At 39.4% G+C, this 22,064-nt stretch overlaps 1 protein-coding gene across 1 annotated transcript; it reads left to right on the forward strand.

Moving 5' to 3' along the window:
- Nucleotides 1-9,293: 9,293 nt before the first annotated feature.
- On the forward strand, nucleotides 9,294-10,229 carry LOC144633033 (melanocortin receptor 3-like). The gene has a single exon (XM_078491805.1). The coding sequence runs from the start codon at nucleotides 9,294-9,296 to the stop codon at nucleotides 10,227-10,229; it is 936 nt and encodes a 311-aa protein (XP_078347931.1).
- The last annotated feature ends 11,835 nt before the right edge of the window (nucleotides 10,230-22,064 follow it).

Here is a 22,064-nt window from a genome sequence, read left to right on the forward strand (position 1 = left end):
ATATCAACTGGCTTTACGTGACGTTTCCAGCGCTTAACTTCCCACCGGCTACATTTTAACTTTAGTTCTTATTCATTTATTACATTTTTCCCACTCTTAATCCTCGAATGTTCGGGAATACCCGGTCAACCTGACACTAATAATTTTTTGAAACAACAAAAAGGAAGAAATAGGGCTTAATCTTGTTTGACCGACGTTGCCAAGATTACCGGCCATAACATATATATAAAAACCTTTTCGATAACTCCCCGATTGTTTAATAAAACTGAGAATGACGAGAGCAGTCTTGGTTTTGACAGTTTTTGAAGTGCTCTTGGTATTATTTCTTAACTTAATTCATTCTTTTCTGTTCTACAGTTTCATTTTTTCGATCCGCTGACAAAGAGCGTGATTTGTTTTCTTGGCGAACATCCAGAATACTGGAATACTTTACTGTAATTGAGGAATATCGCTTTAGTAGGTAGAAGAACCATTTTACTAAGTACTTCCTGGCGCCCTGTAAGGGAACCATCTTAGCTTCAGCTTCCTAAGTAAATTTATATGACAAGCACTTGCTGCCTTAAAGAAACCTGAGTGAGTCGATATCATGAATAAGTCATCTTGTAAATTGATGCTGCAGTACTACCCCGAAATCTCCGATGCTGAAGACCTTCATTCAACATACATTGCTAATTGTGTCTTTAACAATTTGTTATCCTATGTCGCCATCATGTTGAACATGGTAACAATCCATGTTATAAGAAAAACTTCGTCGTTGCCGAAAACTTTAAAAACATTGCTACTGAGTCTTGCCTTTTCTGATGTTGGTGTTGGTTTATTGGTTCAGCCATTATACATCTCACTTCTGATCACGTGGTTACAACAAAGTCTTCCCAGTTGTAGCACCTATAAGGTTTTCTTCGTCATTGGACTTTTCTTTAGTTTAGCTTCGTTCTTTGGTGTTGTGGCTGTAAGTATAGACAGGTTCTTGGCTATTCATCTTCATCTCAGATATCAGGAACTTGTGACTCACAAACGTGTTGTTGCTGTTGTGATCTCAATATGGGTGTTAAGTGCACTATATTCTTCAATGTCGTTGTGGATACCTTCAAATATTCGCTCGGCATTGCTATCCATTGGTACTGTCGTTGGTCTTTTTCTTACAACAATGGCTTACATCAAAATTTATTTAATCGTAAGACGACACAGGAATCAGATTCAGGTCCTGCAAGTACAACAAGTAGCACAAAATGACGAAATGACAAATTTTGCTAGCATCGTTAAATCTGCAGTTTGTACGTTTTACGTATATCTCGTGTATTTGGTTCGGTTATTTGCTTACCTTTATTTATACCATGCCATAAAAAATACAGCCAATCAGAATACAGAAAAGCCGTTGTATATTCGACGGTATTCAACCCAACCTTCCCATCGTGCGCTGCGATTTTATTCTCGATGAAATTTAGTGAGCGTATTTTCTATGGCATGGTATAAAATAGTTACACAACACTTTCTCGTGGTATACTATGGAATATCCCACTTGTCACTTGTATTTTCTTCGTATACACACTCGCCTAAAGGCTCGTGTGTATACCGAGAAAATACAAGTGACTCGTGGGATATTCCATAGTATACCACTCGAAAGCGTTGCATAACTAGTATTTATTGGGCAACCGTTGCGAACTACGACCCAAGTATCGCTTTGAAGCGATTTTTGCTTTTCTCGTTGACTCTTGTATATCTTAATTTATCTTTGAACCCTGTAATTTACTGTGGGAAGATGAGACACATTCGACACGCTGTCGGACATACTGCGAAACATGTCTTGGCTAAAAAACCGTGCATCACATTAATTGGACCGAAATTGGAGAGCCAGCCATTCTATGCCAGGATTCTGACCACAGTTTCAGTGTTTTCATTGTTGATAAACGCCTTCTTTGTGCAACATGTCAAACGAAGATCGTGAGCAGTTTAAACTTGGGCAAACGACAGCGTTTTAAAACTAATATTATTTATTCAAAATATTTGTCTGTTTCTGATTGGCTTTCAATCCCCGGTTAATTCCAGCTAACCGGCTAGCGCCGACCAAATTTGGAAGAAGGTCCAATTATACAACGATTGACGTCCAATATCAAAAATCAATGGATCGCAACCTCGTTCCCAAGGATGATTAACCGTTCGCAACCTCGCTCCCATGAATCGCTGACGTCACGCAACTGAACGGCTTTGCTGCCGAGCAGGTTAAAAGCGCGAAAATGGCCGCTAGGTTTGAGCATTACGAGGAGGTAAAATATTTAAGTTATTAGAAGTCAAGAAAAGTCAAAACACGGAAAAAGCAACGAAGGGGAGTCGATCGATTTTGAAAGCGTATCTTCAAGAGGAAAAAACCCCTGATCCAGCCACAGCAGAGGACTTGGAGTGGTTTTACGAAAATTCTACGTCGAAGTAAGCAAGCGCGATGGAAACCTGTACTCGAAAACATCGCTTTGAGTCATCAGATTTAGCTTCAATAGACACTTCAAGGAAGTGCTAAATATCGACATTATAAACGACAAGAAATTTAATGAAGTCCCGGGGGGGGGGTACTGAAAAAGTTTTATACGGGGAGGCTCCGCCCCAAGTTCTAACCCCTTACCCTTTTATATACCATTTTTGACAGACATTGTACCCCTTTCGTATACCTTTAACTGAAAAAAGGTACCCCTTTCATATACCTAAGAGACATGGCTGGACTTAAAATAGGACGTTTTCTTGTCATTTTTATGTAGTGCTTAATGAATTAAAATAATACAGCCATAAATTGCGTCTGTTCGAAATATTTTAATTAAAGGCCCTTTTAAATAGCCATATGACAGATTTCCATACCCTTTCATATACTTAAACTCGTGAAATCCCTACCCTTTTATATACCTGAAGCCTGAAAAAGGTACCCCTTTCGGGCGGAGCCTCCCCGTATAGGCCATTATAGGGAGTACTCCCCCCTCCCCCCCCCCCGGGAATGAAGGTAACTGAGTTTTTGAAGTTTAATCAAATTTAAAAGCGAACTTTGTTGTGTACTTTACCTACTGTCAAAACCCTATTAAATTCATTTTGTGCATTTGGAGCTCTGGAAATATTTTGAATGAATAATAAAACAATTATTGAATTCGGCTTTCATATCTTCATATCATACCCTGCCTTATCCAATAATTGTTAATTAATGCAAGAACGCAGACATACGACTGACATAATAGTCTTGAAAAGAAATTTTTATTGCTTAGTTATGTCTGATACATTGAGCTCAGAGTGACATTTTTGTGATTCTGAAAAACATAAAAAAAACAAAGAAATAGGTCAAATAGGACAATAAAATATATTTATCACATATACTTAAAATGAAAGAAAATATGAAGCCAATTGTTGTTCGCCTTTTTGAGTTAAAATTTGTTTTACTTGCAGTGTTTTGTTTTAATGATAAGAAAAATAAACGTTAAGAGCGCACGGGTTGGATTTGTTGTTCATTGTTTTAGCCATGACAGGCACCTGCGGGTTCGTAATGAAAGAATTGCACAGTTAGTTTTTTGCGGATTAAAAACAGAGAAAAAATGAATGCAATAGTTGTGTAATGTCTGTTGTACCTTGTAGTGAAAATAATTACTATGTTCTCTCTAAGGTACAACAGCTAGCACGCAATTTTCTTATGACTGTGATACATTTTTGGAAATTATTACATGCACCCGCTTCACCGATACTCGCTCTTTTCTTGGCATTTTTTTTTTTTTTTTTGGGGGGGGGGGGGGTCCATAGTCCATTTCCTTTCCAGTCCATTTTCAATAGAGCCCTTCCTTACGTTTGCTAAGCCTTGTGATTGGTTAATAAAACTCGTGCAAGCTGCTCTTGCCAATCAGAGGCAGGGTATTGTCTTCTCAGCCAATCAAGTGCGAAGCGAAACCAGTTGTAAGTTAGCTCACGTGAAACTTCCCGCGCTTCCCATGGCTTGGACAACGTGCTTTAACCAATCAGAGCGAAGCGTTATCTACAACGTCAATCAACTGCAAACCAGAAGTAGTTTTGTTTGGCTTTAGGGGAAGTTTGTTTAGTTCTGATTCATTTATTACATTTTGTCTCAGTCTAATGCTGGAGAATAACCGAGGAACACGGCATTAAGAACAGAAGGGAGGAAACGAAAGAGAAACGCTGTTTGATAGCAGTTTTCAGGTTACCCCATCAATCCTTTAAACGCCCAGTGGCGCATAGGGCATCAACAAGTCGCCTCCATTCTTGTCGGTCCTTTGCACTGAGCCGCGAAGCTTGCCCCCAGGTCAGATTTAGGGCCTGAAGTTCTGCTTCTGCAGTTCTTCTCCAGGTGGATTTTGGACGGCCTCTTTTTCTTTTACCCTCTGGTGTCCATCTGAGAGCAACTTTAGAAATGCTGGTAGATTCTCTACGGAGCACATGACCAACCCAACTCCATCGTTTCCGTGTGAGAACAATAGTCATGTCCTCCCGTTCTGTCAATTTAAAGAGCTCGTTGTTGGAGAAGATATGCAAGATTTTTCGGAGACAAGATGTGTGAAAGCTTTGCAGCTTTTTCAAGTCGTGCACAGTCATTCTCCAACATTCAGATCCGTAGAGTAGTACAGAGAGTACACAAGCTTGGTAGATCTTAATCTTCGTTCTTCTGCTGTAGTTTTTGCTCCTCCACACGGGTCGCAATTTTGCAAAGGTCCCTCTTGCTTTACCAATCCTCTGTCGGATGTCGTTGTCAAACCCCCCCCCCCACCCCCCCCCCCCCCCCCATCACTGCAGACTGTACTACCCAAATAGGTGAATTGTTGGGTCGCTTCAAGGTCTAGTTGTCCCACTTTGATGGACAATGGTGCTGAGATGTTGACAGGCTATACTTTTGTCTCCTGAGGGCTGATCTTAAGCCCTACCTGCCGAGAGAATCTGTTAAGCCGCTCAGTTTTCTCCTGCATGTCACTGAATGAATGGGACAGCAAAGCAATGTCATCGGCATAATCCAGGTCCTCCAGGACAGTTGATAGCGTCCAGCGTATTCCTCTCCTTCTGTCTTCCAGTAGCTCGAGACAGCACCCAATCGATGACAATGTTAAACAGTAGCGCTGACATAACGCATCCCTGTCGAACACCCGATTTGACATGGAAGCTCAGGTCAGAGCCTCCAACCGAGCAACAAAAGTCAGTGTAGAATTGCTTTATCACTCGGACAATGTGTGCAGGTATGCCATACGCCCTGAGGATACTCCATAAACTGTCCCTGTGCACGCTATCGAAAGCCTTCTGAAAATCGATAAAATTGATGTACAGTCCCCTCTGTCATTTATGACACTGTTCAATGATGTTTCTCAAGGAGAAGATTTGTTCTGCGCAGCCTCGGCCTTTTCTAAAACCGGCTTGTTCCTGTCGCAGCACTTCATTGACCGCCAAAGAAAGACGATTCGCAATAACCTTACAAAAGATCTTACTTGGTAAGGATAAAATAGTGATACCCCGCCAATTATTACAGTCAGACAGTGTGCCTTTCTTAGGAATTGGTATGATGACTCCTTTGCTCCAGTCACTTGGTATCCCCTCACCATTCCACACCTTAGCAAAGAGTGGGAGTAATATCTCTGCTGCAAGCTCTGGATGACATTTAAAGAGCTCAGCATTAAGCTGGTCCTGCCCAGGTGCTTTACCATTCTTGAGATCTTTAATGGCTTCCACAATCTCTTCTTTAGTGGGTGGTTCAATGCTGATGTCAAGGTCTTCCTCAGCATCCTGAGCAGCAGCTGGCTTCTCTGGGACCTCCTTGTTAAGTACCTCCTGAAAGTGTTCTGCCTATCGCTCCTCCTGTTCCTTCTCAGTTGTTAGTAATGCCCCTTGCTTGCTGCAGATAGGTGCTATTTCCCTCTCCGTTGACCTCCACATATTTGCTTGGTGATTCTGTAAACTGTGCTTTGCTCCTGTTTCTGGACAGCAGCCTTTGCTTCTGTTGCGAGGTCCTCAACAAATCTTCTTTTGTCTGCTCTAGCTGATCGCTTCACTTTGGCATTGAGTTTACTGTACTGAGCTTGTAGTTTCTCTTTTAGGCGAGTAGACCTGGCCCCCAGGTTACCCCATTAGCATATCTATAAAACGATTTTTGGTTGGTAAACAAACCTGAGAATGACACGAGCGGTTTTAATAGTTATTGTTTTCTCATTAATTGACATACAAATGGTGATGTTGTAATTTTTTTCTATTCTATTTCAATTTTATTCCATTCTGTTGTGCCTATGAGAAGACCTAAGCAGCTTTGTCTTTTCTTTAATAAGCAGTGCAAATTATTTCTCGGCACTGAAACACCCGAAAGCTTAGTAACTTTAACAATGCACTACTGCTCAAAACAAACACTCCTAACAACACTTGCCAATAGAGCGCTGTCGGACCTGTCGGTGTTTTGAGTAGCATCATGCAGGTGTATCATTGATTGGCATACTAAGCGACTTTTAAAGACATTTTTGTTTTGTTTTGAGTCTTTCAAAATAATGAATGAACGACTACTCAGTATATTTTTGTTCAAGAATAAAACTAACGAACTTCATTCAGCGGTATATTCTCACCGATATCTCTTTTACTACGTCTGAAATGTCTAATTTCAAAACAGTCTGTTAGTGGGTTTTTTTAATACTGGCTTGTTTAATAACCTTGACACTCACGCCGGTGACATTTACTTCTCAATATTAATCTAATCAGTCATGTGAATTATTAGAAAGTTCAAAACCCACGCTAGCACGTCGAGCAGTTTATTAAGTCTTTTTCAGTGACAGTTATTGACGCTCTGGACTAATGGTCTTAAACAAGTCATATTTTTTCTCGTTTAATTTTCTTTTGTCTTTATTTCAATATAAAAGTGGATTTCCACTGACGCGTAATTTTTTTACGTGCGTTTACGTGCGTGAAAAATTTTAAAGACAATGCACGACTTGGGTACACGTTTACGCAAGTCGTTCATACATTACCTCTCAAATTTTTCACGCACGTAAACGCACGTAAAAAATTACGCGTCAGTGGAAATCCAGTATAAGACCTAAGCGCTGTCGTCTTTTTCAACAACAAGCAAAACGTTTTCACAGCAAACACCCAGTAGAAAGAGTGACTACTGGGATGTTGATGCCTTCACCTTGGACCATCACATAGAAGACAGGAAAATTTTTATGCAAGAGGCATCTGTTGTAGCCCTAAAAAAAGCGGCAAAATTTCTTCGGCAAGACAAACGCTGAGTGCACTAAAGAAGGTTGAATCGCTATAACGGAGATGTCCTCTTGTGAAGTGTTCGCAGAGCACTTTTTTGCATCTTCCAAAGTTTACACTGACTTTTATTCGACTTCCATCGCCAACTGCGTCTTTAACAATTTTCTATCTTCTACCGCCATCACGTTGAACATTTTAACAATCCACGCAATAAGAAAAACGTTTTCGTTACCAATGCCGTTAAGAACATTGCTTCTCAGTCTTGCTGTTTCTGATGTTGGGGTTGGTTTAGTGGGCCAACCATTATAAACCTCACTTCTAGTCGACGGGATACAACGAAACATTACTGACTGTAACACGTCTAAGGCTTTTGACATCCTTGTGGTCTTGTTTTCTGTAGCTTCGTTCTTTACTATTGTGAAGATAACTGTAGACAGGTTCTTAGGTTGATATCTTCATCTCAGATATCAGGAACTTGTGACTCACAAACGTGTTGTTGCTGTGGTGATCTCAATATGGGTGATAAGTCCGTTTTTGTCTTTGATGGCGTTGTGGATACCGCCTGATACTCGCACGCTATCTGTCTGCATCGGTGATGTTGTTGGTCTCGTTCTTACAACACTGGTTTACATCAGGATTTATTTAGCGGTGCGACGCAACAAGAATCAGATTTAGGCCATGCAAGTACAACAAGAAGCACAGACTGACGAGATGGCAGATTTTGCCATCGTTGTTATTTGCCAATCTTTATCTGTTTTGCCGCCCGCCAAATCTACGGTCCGAGTATTGCTTTGCAGAAACTTTTGCTTTTTTCAGTGAATTTCGTTTTTCTTAATTCAACTTTAAACCCTGTAATTTACTGTTTGGAAGATGAGACACATTCGACACGCTATCACGCATCACACTAATCACAGGGCCGGCCATGCTATGCCAGGATTCCGGCTCCACATTCAGTGTTGTCGTTGCTGATAAAAACCTTCTGTGAGCAGTCTGAACATGAGCTGCATGAGGACAAAAGACGGCGAATCATTTCTACACAAATACCGAATTTTCGGCGGAAAGAATCACGCGAGCAGTTTTTATTAAGTCTTGTTATTGACAGTTTTTGAGGTGCTGATGGACTAATTACTAGTCTTATTCTATTGCCTGTCAATATTTCCATTCTCTTATGTCTTTGAAAAGACCTAAGCAGTTTTGCCTTTTTTAATAAACACTGCGTAAGATTTCCTGGCAAACACCCTTAATTTACTTAGACATTACATGACAGCCGGCAAAGCTCCCAGCCACACTTAGCAGTGGATCTTGCTACACGGCACATGAAACTGACTCGTAGCCGTTTGCAGGTGCCACATCGATTAACATATTAAGCGACATTTAAAAAAAGTTGTTTGTTTTGGCTCATTGACAAAATAAAATGAACATCCATGAAGTTTTCATAAACACTTTCTTACTTATAGCATTTAGCTAAGCATCTTCAATCGGAAGTATTTTATAACGCATATCTCATTATTAACAATGTCTGAAATGTGAAAAATCACCGCTAAAGCCTGGTTTTTACTGCAACGCAAGCACAAGCGCAATCGCGCGAAAAAAAATGACCCTTGTGCTTGTGCTTGCCGCAAATACAAGCACAAGCATCAAAATGCAATGCGCTTGTGCTTTTGCTTGCGTCGTAGCTGTTTTCACGGTGGAATAAGAGCTGTTATCCTTGCGCTTATGCTTGCTTCGCTTTTGAAAATCAGGCTTAACTGTTCTAAACAGCTCTTTAGGTTTTCACAAACATTTGCTTGTTTAAAGAACCTGACACTCACACCAGTGACATTTACTTCTTGGTTTCATTGAAATTAGGTATAAGCCGGAAGGTTCAAGACCCGCGTATAAATTTAAATTATATATTTCCTGTTGACAAAAGAATCTGAAAGAGAGGGTTTTGGAATACTTTACTACCTTCGCTTCCTGAGAATCATCACTTTAACATGTTAAGGAACCATTTAAATCAGCCAAAGTGATCTAGTTTGATTGTCTGTGGCTCTTAGAACGGAAGCAATGTTTATGTGATACGCGTGGTGTGTTAATATAAGGAACCTGAAGCCAATATGACGAAGAAATCATTTTGTGAACTGTTGCTGCAGTACTACCCCAGAATGTCAGAATTTGAGGACCTCAAATCGACGTATATTGCTAATTGTGTCTTCAACAGTTTTCTATGCTATACCGCCATTATGTTGAACATTGTAACAATCCACGCGATAAGAAAAACTTCGTCGTTGTCAAAGAGTTTAAAAACATTGCTCCTGAGTCTTGCTGTTTCTGATGTTGGTGTCGGTTTATTGACTCAACCATTTTATACCGCACTTCTGGTCATGTGGTTACAACAAAACGATCCTGGCTGTAGCACGTATAAGGTTTTTAGTGTCATTGCAAATTGTTTGTCCACAGCTTCGTTCTTTGGTGTTGTGGCTGTAAGTGTAGACAGGTTCTTAGCTATTCATCTTCATCTCAGATATCAGGAACTTGTGACTCACAAGCGTGTTGTTGCTGTAGTGATCTCAATATGGGTGTTTAGTGCATTTCTTTCTTTGTTAATGGTGTGGGTTTCGTTCGATGTTAAGGGCCTTATTGTATTTATTATTGGATTTGTTTTTGTTGTTGTTACAACACTGGTTTACATCAGGATTTATTTAGCCGTCCGACGCCACAAGAATCAGATTCAGGCCCTGCAAGTACAACAAGTAGCACCGACTGACGAAATGGCAAATTTTTCGAGCCTAATTAAATTTGCAGTCGGAATATTCTACGTATATCTCGTATTTTTAGCTTGTTATTTGCCATACTTTATCAGCTTGGCCTCCCTTAAAATACTAGGCCCGAGTATCGCTTTGAAGAGATTTTTTATTTTCTCTTTTACGCCTGTATTTCTTAATTCATCTTTGAACCCTGTAATTTACTGTTGGAAGATGAGACACATTCGACACGCTATCATGGACATACTGCGGAACATGTCTTGGTTCAGAAATCGCGCATCACACTAATCGCAGGACCGGCCATACTATACCATGATTCCTCACATTCGAAGATGCTTTTGCTTATAAACGATTTCTTTATGTAACAAGGATCGGGAGTAGTCTGAGCTCGGACAGCAGCATGTCAAATAAGAGCGTTCTAAAACTAAGTAATATAATACTGAAAAATATATATACTAGGAAGGGATTTATGTAGCTTAGCTTGATTTCTAAAACATTGAGTCCAGTAACATTTTTGTGATTCCGAAGAAAATTAAAAATAAATAACAGCATTAGGAATTAAGTTACCCCATATATACACAATCCGCACACCAATTTCGATCCCTTTATTACAACGCTCGAGATAACCCGAGGCCGGTAACATGGCACAACCCTGGAAAACAGCAAAAACTGAGGAGGAACTACCTCGGGAAAGCTTTTTTGACAGATGTTTTCAGGCTTTGCCTTCGATAAACCTTTTAAAACGCTTTTTAAATAAAGGTTTCCGGTTTTTTCATTTGTCATTGTAAAAATGAAAATTGTCATGAAATGTTTCCTATCTGACGTTTTTATATCCGAACCCATTACCTTCAATGGCGTCCGTCGTCTCCATCATCTTTTCATCATTTATCCATTTTCATGGTGGCTTTGTTAAAGTTTTGTTTTATTTGTCTTTAATTTTATCCTGTCAGTTATATTTGTGAACTGTTGCCGCAGTTCTACCCCCAGAATATCAGAATATTTTAAAAGATCTCCACTAGACGTTTATTGTAAATTGTGTATTTAAAAATTGTCTATGCTTTACCGCTATCGTGTTGAACATTGTTACAATCCACTGCTCCTGAGTCTTGCTGTTAAGGTAAGGTAAGGTAAGGTAAAGTCTTTATTTAACGAGGGTAGCACTAAAATAGCATAAAAACACTAACAAACCAGTGGCCCTCAATAATTATTTACAATAAAATATAAAAATACTCAGAACAATACGAATATTAAAGATGAATTCCAGTCCGTACTGCGCAATCTCGGCTGCAATGTTTATGTGAGCCCAAACGAAGGGAATGTTTACAAGCAAAACTAAAAATTCCGCGACAAACTTACCTTTTTCTTCATTATTAACGCCAGATATCCTTGCAGAACAAATAATAACGCGTAGAAGAACCTTGACGCTATTTCAAACCGACGTTTTAGCTCATCGGAACTTCTTGAACGAAACGAACTGTAATGGCGGACTAAAAAACGTCATGTATGCTGTCACCGAAGTGTAACGTTTCAACGAATTCAAAACAAAAACGTAAACAAAGCCCGAGTCTGCGCAGTACGGACTGGAAATCATCTTTAAAACTATGGATAAACTAAAACTATGAAATATTACGAACAAGAACATTAAGAAGCTTGAGAAGCTTAAAATCGGGCGCTTTGCCTTGGAAGGCAGGGTTCAGTACAGCAGAAACCACGAAGCAGTTACTTAAGAGTGTGCCCGTGAGAGAACAGGGCAGAACCAGGTAACAAGTGATACAGCTCATATCACCGATTTCGCCCAAACTTAGCATAAATGTTTGGTATGGTGAGCTATTTACTGTGGCAAAACATTAACTCAAAATATTTTATTCCCTTCAAGTTATGGCACCTTTTGAAAAAATGGCCATTTTTCACTAATTTATGCATATTTAATTAGCTGACTTTGATTGACCAGTTCCACAAGAAAAAAAGACTTCTGAAAATAAAATTCACTGCGTTATATTCTGTGGTTATTAGGCTTTAAGTACAATAATTCACTTCAACCGTCTGATTTGATTTCTTCTCCTCAAACGGTCTTTTGGAAGGTACACATTTCGTACAGTTGGAAATAGCCTTTAACTAGTGCCCAATATCTCCCATGAGCAACAACTTATATACATTATTCTTACATGGGTAATGAAATCCATCATTAAACTTCACAAAAATGCCACAAAATGTCTGGGGACTTCAATATTTTATTAGTATTGAGGAACTAAACACACGTGACTTAACGATTTCTTGCTATTTCATCAAAATTCACCGAAACACAGAAGCCATTTATTTGCCTCAATTTGGCATAAAATCGGTACGAAATAGCTAATCAAGCATAAATCTATAGATAACAATCAAAATATTGGCGAAGAAAAGGCAGTTGGGACATTTTTCGGAGCGTTTTCAGAGCCATATAATTCGGCAATGTTGTGATAGCAAATGTAAAAATAGCAGCGAAAGATTTTCTTCAAAAGCTCGCTCAATTCAACATTTAGGCACATCAAAGTTAAGAAACAAGAAAGTAATACTACATACATGCCACTTATCGACACACAGATGCTTTCTTTTGAAGAATTTGTTCTTCCTCGCTGCACTTCGATCCTTCGATCGATCTCAATTGACATGTACTGTTGCTTTGAGGGGCGATGAACTTAGCCAATACATCGTGGTTCATTCTTCGTGAAAGTTGTAAACAGGTTGTCAATAAAGTCATTCAAAGAGCTGTTCAAAGTTCACGGAAGGACACTTGTCTCAGCCAGTTTGCATGAAATAAATTTAACTGGAAAATAAACAGCCGCCATGTTGAATTTCTACCTTTGAGCCTGCCGTTTCAGTCAGCGGTACGGCCGTTCACTGGGTATCACGCGTCCATCACGCGTGACCACACGCGCGATCATTTGCTTTTCTTCCGCGAGTGTTCGTTGGATGCGTTTGTGATGAAAATGAGAATATTTTCAAATTGTCGTAGGGAAAACAATTTCCTCCGCTACAGCTTGACGTGTTTGCCGCAATGTGATGCTGAACGAACTCTAGGGTGCTTACCATTTGTTGGAGAGAACCGGTTGGAATGACCACTGAAAAATGGAAAGGCTTCTTTCCAAAATTAGCAAACTAACCGAAATAGATGTCGCTTACCATTTGTAGCTCAGTTTCCTGTTATTTCTTTCCGTTGTTGGGAGACTTGAAGGATGGGAGACTAGAACTGGGAAACCTTACAAATGGTAATTAAATTTCTGACGTTCCGTCAATTTCCGAAGAGATTTTCCAGAAAAAAAAACTGTTCCATTTGACTTTCACCGAAACAGAGTTCTTGATTTTTCTGTTCAACGGTCGGCATGCACGACAACCAAATCAAAATAATTGTTTATGTTCCAAAATGACGCTAAATGGCGGTATTAAACTGCTCCGACGTCTCGGCAATACTGCCTTTTTTGGGGTGGCACCCTGAAGAAGGCAGTATTGCCGAAACGTCGGAGCAGTTTTATACCGCCATTTAGCGTCATTTTGGAGCATAAACAATTATTTTTAGCATAAAAGACGCTACACAGTTAAACAAATCAAAATGTCAACGTCTCCCAGTTACTTTTCAGACATTTGTATTTTTTTTATAGCTTGTTCAAATTCCCCTCCCCTGGCGGAAATAGTGATTAATACCGCGCATAACGATTACATTTTTTGACCAAATTCCCCTACCCCTGGGGCATGAATGGGGAAAAATGAATAACTCAGCAAAATTGGAGAATAACATTTACCACGGGATAAATCACTATACGGTGGATAGCGAGGTAGGTTTTGTAATCGTTTCTTGCGCAAGTGCTTTAGTTGGGGGAGCGTCTGTGCTGAACTGAACAAAGTATTCACGTACGAAATGCCTTTAGCGACGCAGTCTATATGGCGCAGCAAATATATACATATATCTATAAAGGTGTGAATGTAGAGAGAGAAAACAACAAAGAATAAAACGGGTTTCCCTCGCGTTGACCTCGAAAAAGTCAGAAGACTACCTGTGCTGGTTGAAACATTAGCTAATAAGTTTGGCCGTCTTGCATAGTCCTAGTCTTGCAATAAATTTGTTAAAGAAATAAAAAACGCACCCGAGTGCATTGTTGAGTTATATAAGCACGCGGGAATTTTTAAGAACACGAGAGAAGTGCATAGAGAAGCACGAGGCGCAGCCGAGTGCTTCTCGCACTTCTCGAGTGTTCTTAAAAATTCCCAAGTGCTTATATAACTCAACAATGCACGAGGAGAAAGTTTTTTATTTCTTTTATGAAATGTTAAAGAAATTGCGCGCGCTAAAACTCGTGACGTAAGCAGCGTGCATTATAACTCGATAAAGCACGCGCGTGACGTATGCAGCGTGCTTTATTGAGCTATAATGAATTCAAACTGACCAATCACAGCGCGCGCAATAACTCGGACATTTTATAATTAGTTTTAATGCGGGGTTTAAGCACTCTACAAAAGTCTGCATTTGCGTCTTTGTAACTCACATAGCCACTTAAATTGAGTCGGTGATGAAGAAAATTATCATTTGAAGCCGCAATTCGTCACTTGCAATGTGGGCATTCAAGAGGAAAAATTTGTCCCCATAAAAGCCCTTTTCTAAAACAAAACTGCAGTAATGACGTTTATCGGTAAATGGACAGATGGAGAACTTTGTGGAATCCCGAAAAAGAGAGTGAGTACAAATTCAGTCTCCTAGCTAGCAAAGTGTAATATAATATAGACGATTTGAACAGAAGGAATAGATGTACACAGGCCAGGCTAACAACCTGACCGCCATTTCTTCGAATGTCCATATTCACCCCCTCCCCCACCTCCTAAAAAAGACAGAAACAACAAAAAAAAAACAATAAACATACTAGTTTTAACCTGATATAAGATGGAAAAACTTGCTCTGATTATTTAATGGTTTCCGACATTTCAGAGCTCAATTTCAGAGCATCAAAACCGATTGCATCGTATACATTACACTGCATCCAGTGTATTTCTCTTCAACTATTTATCAAAAAAATTCAATGGAGAAGTTGAAAAAAATTCTCACTTTTACAAGAAACGCACACTACTTATAAGGCTAAGATCAAGCCCCGGTTGTTCAGAGGGTAGATAACGCCATGCGCTACTTATTCCGACGAAAACAAACATTTGCGGAGGAAAAGCAAATAAACACGAGTGTGTATAGCTGTGTATAGCTGTGTTGGGCTATGTATAGGCGTGTATAGCTGTGTAAGCCTAGGCTATGTATCCCTTCTATGAATATCCCTATATAGGATTTAGTCAAACAACTATATGATGACTACACTACGTACTTGCCCCAGTGAACGCCCGTACCGCTGACTGAAACGGCAGGCTCAAAGGTAGAAATACAACATGGCGGCTGTTTATTTTCCAGTTAAATTTATTTCATGCAAACTGGCTGAGACAAGTGTCCTTCCGTGAACTTTGAACAGCTCTTTGAATGACTTTATTGACAACCTGTTTACAACTTTCACGAAGAATGAACCACGATGTATTGGCTAAGTTCATCGCCCCTCAAAGCAACAGTACATGTCAATTGAGATCGATCGAAGGATCGAAGTGCAGCGAGGAAGAACAAATTCTTCAAAAGAAAGCATCTGTGTGTCGATAAGTGGCATGTATGTAGTATTACTTTCTTGTTTCTTAACTTTGATGTGCCTAAATGTTGAATTGAGCGAGCTTTTGAAGAAAATCTTTCGCTGCTATTTTTACATTACCTATCACAACATTGCCGAATTATATGGCTCTGAAAACGCTCCGAAAAATGCCCTAACTGCCAATCTTCGCCAATATTTTGATTGTTATCTATAGATTTATGCTTGATTAGCTATTTCGTACCGATTTTATGCCAAATTGAGGCAAATAAATGGCTTCTGTGTTTCGGTGAATTTTGATGAAATAGCAAGAAATCGTTAAGTCACGTGTGTTTAGTTCCTCAATACTAATAAAATATTGAAGTCCCCAGACATTTTGTGGCATTTTTGTGAAGTTTAATGATGGATTTCATTACCCATGTAAGAATAATGTATATAAGTTGTTGCTCATGGGAGATATTGGGCACTAGTTAAAGGCTATTTCCAACAGTACGAAATGTGTACCTTCCAAAAGACCGTTTGAGGAGAAGAAATCAAATCAGACGGTTGAAAGGAATTATTGTACTTAAAGCCTAATAACCACAGAATATAACGCAGTGAATTTTATTTTCAGAAGTATTTTTTTCTTGTGGAACTGGTCAATCAAAGTCAGCTAATTAAATATGCATAAATTAGTGAAAAATGGCCATTTTTTCAAAAGGTGCCATAACTTGAAGGGAATAAAATATTTTGAGTTGATGTTTTGCCACAGTAAATAGCTCACCATACCCAACATTTATGCTAAGTTTGGGCAAAATCGGTGATATGGGCTGTATCACCTGTTACCTGGTCCTCTTATGGACACACTCTTAAGTAGCACTCAGTCCGACTGTGTTTGTGTAAGTCACAGGGCTTGCATGAGCTGTATTAGTGTGCATAATATAATATCTAGAACGTTGTCGAGATTGCATTATTACTTAATGACATGATGGTTTCAATTTATAAATGTATTTCACACAATACAAATAAACGATTGAAGTAGACGACTAGAAAATGTAAAGTTTTAAGACTTAGCAAAGTGCAGTGTATTGGTAATACTGTAAGGTGCGGTTTCACCTGAAGGTCGTGTGCTTTTCGGTATTTTCCAGCCATTGCACTTTGATGGGACAGTACTACTACTGTTTACCGGGGAACTACTATTGTCAAGAAAATGATCACAACTTATTGATGAATGATTGAACATTTGTTTCATACCATTACTGTAATAGCAATTGATGAAGGCTTTATGAAATCGTAACTTGATCGCATTGCAAGTTTTCCGCGCTTCACGCTCGCCCTCGCACACCTCGCTGTATCGCGCTTCACGCGCCCGCAAAATAAACCACCTGTTCTGGGCACAAGTTGTCGGAACATGACTATTCGGTCCCAGACCTCGTCTCTATCTCCCGCCCCCCACCTCTTAATTGTTATCAAACGTGACTCTTTTTAGGCCCAATTCATCCCCTACCTCCATCCCCCACCATGGGCGTCTCAGATTCTAATCGCTGATCCCACGCGCCAAAAATTCCGAGAGATCCCTGAAATACCCCTCACTAATTGCTGCTCAGCTACGAATTTTCATATGCATCTCTGTAGACCTACATGACCGCCGGTTTAACCAAAAAAGAATTCAGCCTGCATAGAAAGACTTCGTGTTTTGGGACTTGCAGACGTTTTTGTTTATACTAAAACTCCCCGGCATACTGTATTTCGTGGACTGGACTGGACTGGACTAGTAAAACGCGGACTAGTAAAACGCGGACTAGTAAAACGCGGACTTGTAAAACGCCTCTAGACACTTCCTTGGCCACAATCATCTTACGGCTCTCTTCAATACATAATGTCTCAAAAAAATAGTAACCTCAGAAAGAAGTCAGAAGCAAATAAGGTCGAAAGACCGAATTTGAACATATAACGGCAAATGTTCTAATGTCACGAACGTAGGAGTCGTGTAGGCCCGTCACCTTTATTTACCACATACTGCCCCCAAATTAAAACAGTACCCTCAGAAAGAAGTCAGAGGCAAATAAGGTCGAAAGACCGAATTTAAACATTTAACGGCAAATATTCTAATGTCACGAACGTAGGAGTCGTGTAGGCCCGTCACCTTTATTTACCATTGACTGTTGATTTCTGGACGGGCCCCGTTCTACCTCGTGCGAGCAATACAAACGACTGCATTCAACAGACGTCAAGTAGTGGAAAGAAAGAAACATATGCACACAACTCATAGCATCAATCCCGTTGTTTTAGTAGGGGTTTGAAAAACGAACATGTGCTATACTGCAAAAACATCTCCACGCTAAAACAGACCATAGAGTGCTCAAAAAAGCTAGAAATATGCCGTCGAAGAAACACACAAAAGCTTCAAACACAAATTGTTTCGCTCGCTAAACTGTTTAGTTTTATCCGATTTACAAGCGCTTGTTTTACAAGTCCGCGTTCTACAAGTCCGTGCTTAACAAGCCCTCGTTTTACAAGTCCGCGTTTTACAAGTCCGCGTTTTACTAGTCCGCGTTTTACAAGTCCGCGTTTTACTAGTCCGCGTTTTACTAGTCCGCCTTTTACAAGTCCGCGTTTTACAAGTCCGCGTTTTACTAGTCCGCGTTTTACAAGTCCGCGTTTTACTAGTCCGCGTTATACTAGTCCGCGTTTTACAAGTCCCCGTTTTACTAGTCCGCGTTTTACTAGTCCAGTCCAGTCCTCGAAATACAGTATGCCAAAACTCCCCGCCCTCTAAAGATAAGTCCTTGACGGTTCTTGTCGTTTTTCGGTGCCTATTCATCTTCGGCATCTTTCTCATCCACCTCTCGTTCTGTCCTGTGTCTGTCATCACACGAAAGAAAAGCTGATTCTCAAAAAATCTGCCAGAAAAGGAAATTGACAAAAACAATATGAAAACCATATATCGAAAGTTTCTTATTCTAAAATTTTATCATATGTCTTAATTCAGAGCTACAAAGAAGTTCCTCCTTTTGAGTTATTGATACTGTTCTTACAGTACCTCTTTCCACTAGCGAAATTTTACAAAATTCCTTCGCGGCGAAAAGGTAGCGCGAATCAAGAACAGACTCCAATCGAGAGTGGGTTAATTCTAGATTACTATTAATTAACTATTACAACATTCATTTTTAAAATAGTTTCCCAAGCCGACTAAGCTAACTAAACGTCGAGTGTATCTTTCAGTAAACAAAACATGCCGTTATGACGCCGGAAATCCAGCTCACGCATACTATACCCCGTGACTCACGCAAACCTCCGACTTACGTGCTACTACAGTCATTCCTTTCTAAACATTTTTTTTTTGACCACCACCGTACCTTTCTACCCAAAAAACTCATGAAACCGCCCGGTTTTAACCTGTTTTAACCTTTCAAAAATTAGAGCGTTCGAAACTAAATAAGATCCGTAATCACAAACAACATACAGCCGTTTACCAGCACTCTTTAAAACTCCTGAAACCCTTCAAAATCAGGCAAAATAAATCTTTGAAATAACCTTTATCAATGTTTCTTATTTTTTATTCAGTTCTATAAAATGCCTTTCATACACTACTGTCAAACAAAAATTTCAATTTCCTCAAGTTTCAAGACAAAAGAATAACAAATATTTCGTGCACAATGTAATTTGATTAAGCCAATATTATCACGTCTAAAAATACTTCAAGCAATTCAGTGAAAACCCGTTTTTTTTTCGTATCAACGAAAACCACTTTCGAATAATCAATACATGAAAATAACAATAAGATCAAAAGGAAGAAAGGAACCTTTCTAATTATTTGAAGACTTTCAAAGCCGTGATATTATGCATCCAATCCGCGATAAAATTTAATTACAACAAAATCCAAGTTCTCATTTTGAAGTCCATTTTTTTCAGTTGATACCTTAATCCAACTTGTGAAAAATTCCATTCAAGTTCCTATTAATACTGTACATTCCCAATGTTTTGCTCAGGTCTTCAGAAGCGTCTTACTAACCAAATCTAAAATAATTCCAAAACATGCTGTACAAACATTCTACTCTTTGTGACAAACGACTTGACGACCAATTGTTCAGAAATGAAAATCGACACAGTTCTTGCTAAATAAAAAAAAAGTTTTACGGCGGAGTCAGGCTCAAAAAATATACCGCAAGATCACACCCCCATTCATAGTCAAAAACCAGTAAACCATCTAGTTTGCTAAAAAAAAACACTGCGTGACATCAATGACGTTACCTTTTTTATTTACAAAAATAACTTTAACTTGTCAAAGTAAGTGCAATTTCACAATGGTGAATATCAGTACAGTATGGGGCCCAGTTCTCGGCCGGGTCCAGTTCTCGGCCACTTTGTGTTTAACGCGTTTTTTCACACTCCAGTTGAATTAAAAGAAAAAGGTATTTCCTTCAAACGATAGACTGATTCATGTGCTTTAAGTATCTTGAGTTTGATCGTTCAATTCGATATAGAAAGCTCACACGTCGAGTTTACGCGGAGGTAGGTGAATTTGCATTCCCGAAAAATTTGTTTGTTTACGGCTCCTTAAAATTCATGGATGTAGTTAAATTCGTATTTTATCCAAAAGCCCCCACCATACGAGCTATTTTTTGGCGTGTGAAACGTAGAATAATTCAGCTTTCTGCTTTAGTTAACTTTTCGTTGAACCGTTGTATTTTTTGGTCTTAATTTACTTCGAAATTTTTTCTTGCGACGTTTGCGTATTTGCCAGTTCTCGGCCACCCTGCTCGCTATCACAGCTTAGCGCTTGGTTTTTAATATAATTTCATCTGCTGCTGCCAGAATGAAAGAAATAAATGTTTTAAAACTAAAGTTCAATCTTATCTCTAAGTTTTGAGCTGACTCTTGTCTTGTCTATTATTTCTACAACACCTAAATCTTTCAAGACCTTTTCACTGCAAAATAAACCATCTAAATGCACGGGTCACACAATGCGGTTTTGCCAGAACCTGCACATAGGCAACTAGGCGCGTTAAAATCCTTCTTTTCTAAAGTAAAACAAAGCCTCATAAAAATAATTTGGGATCGATATAACATAAATAGGTTTACAGAGTGATTTTATGACTGTGAAAATTAATTGAGCATTTTTTTTACAGATAATTACGCACAAGCTTTTTAGTGGCCGAGAACTGGACCAAGGTGGCCGAGAACTGGGCCCACAAATGGAGCTTTTATTTTTATTATTGCTCGGGCAAATTAATTTTTGACCGGTCGATAGCTTTACACCAAAAAGCTGAACAATGTAGCTAGCTCTGGGAGAAATTTCAAGTTCCTGCGGTTCTTCTGAGGTAAGAAATACAAGTTTACGTCAAAAGTGGCCGAGAACTGGGCCCCATACTGTACTTTGCCCATGGATGTAGTTAAATTCGTATTTTATCCAAAAGCCCCCACCATACGAGCTAATTTTTGGCATGTGAAACGTAGAAAAATTCAGCTTTCTGCTTTAGTTAACTTTTCGTTGAACCGTTGTATTTTTTGGTCTTAATTTACTTCGAAATTTTTTCTTGCGACGTTTGCGTATTTGCCAGTTCTCGGCCACCCTGCTCGCTATCACAGCTTAGCGCTTGGTTTTTAATATAATTTCATCTGCTGCTGCCAGAATGAAATAAATAAATGTTTTAAAAATAAAGTTCAATCTTATCTCTATGTTTTGAGCTGACTCTTTTCTTGTCTATTATTTCTACAACACCTAAATCTTTCAAGACCTTTTCACTGCAAAATAAACCATCTAAATGCACGGGTCACACAATGCGGTTTTGCCAGAACCTGCACATAGGCAACTAGGCGCGTTAAAATCCTTCTTTTCTAAAGTAAAACAAAGCCTCATAAAAATAATTTGGGATCGATATAACATAAATAGGTTTACAGAGTGATTTTATGACTGTGAAAATTAATTGAGCATTTTTTTTACAGATAATTACGCACAAGCTTTTTAGTGGCCGAGAACTGGGCCAAGGTGGCCGAGAACTGGGCCCACAAATGGAGCTTTTATTTTTATTATTGCTCGGGCAAATTAATTTTTGACCGGTCGATAGCTTTACACCAAAAAGCTGAACAATGTAGCTAGCTCTGGGAGAAATCTCAAGTTCCTGCGGTTCTTCTGAGGTAAGAAATACAAGTTTACGTCAAAAGTGGCCGAGAACTGGGCCCCATACTGTACTTTGCCCCGTAAGCTTTTTTCTCTGTCCTTCCGCCGAAGCAAAAAAACACAACCTGATTACACATTAACCCAAAAGTCGACCAAGTGTGCCTGCAACGATTTCCTGTCAAAACTAAAATGAAAACCATTGCGGTATGCGTCACCCGTAGCGGTTTTGTAGCAACCCCAAGCTATCCCCGTCTTTTTGGCCGCGCCAGGAGACTACGCTCTAGGACGACCAAAGGGTAAACTATAAATCGGCCACGCCCGATTAATAAAAATACAAGAAATACGATGATGATGTTGATGCTGATGTTGGTGTTTTTT

This window comes from Oculina patagonica, chromosome 12 (genome assembly GCF_052425735.1).
Source record: "Oculina patagonica isolate OP01 chromosome 12, crgOcupat, whole genome shotgun sequence".
Classification (NCBI taxonomy): Eukaryota; Metazoa; Cnidaria; class Anthozoa; order Scleractinia; family Oculinidae; genus Oculina; species Oculina patagonica.

What these genes read in the sequence shown, in the direction of transcription:
- LOC144633033 (XM_078491805.1), top strand. Translation starts at nt 9,294, where the DNA reads ATGACGAAGAAATCATTTTGTGAACTGTTGCTGCAGTACTACCCCAGA.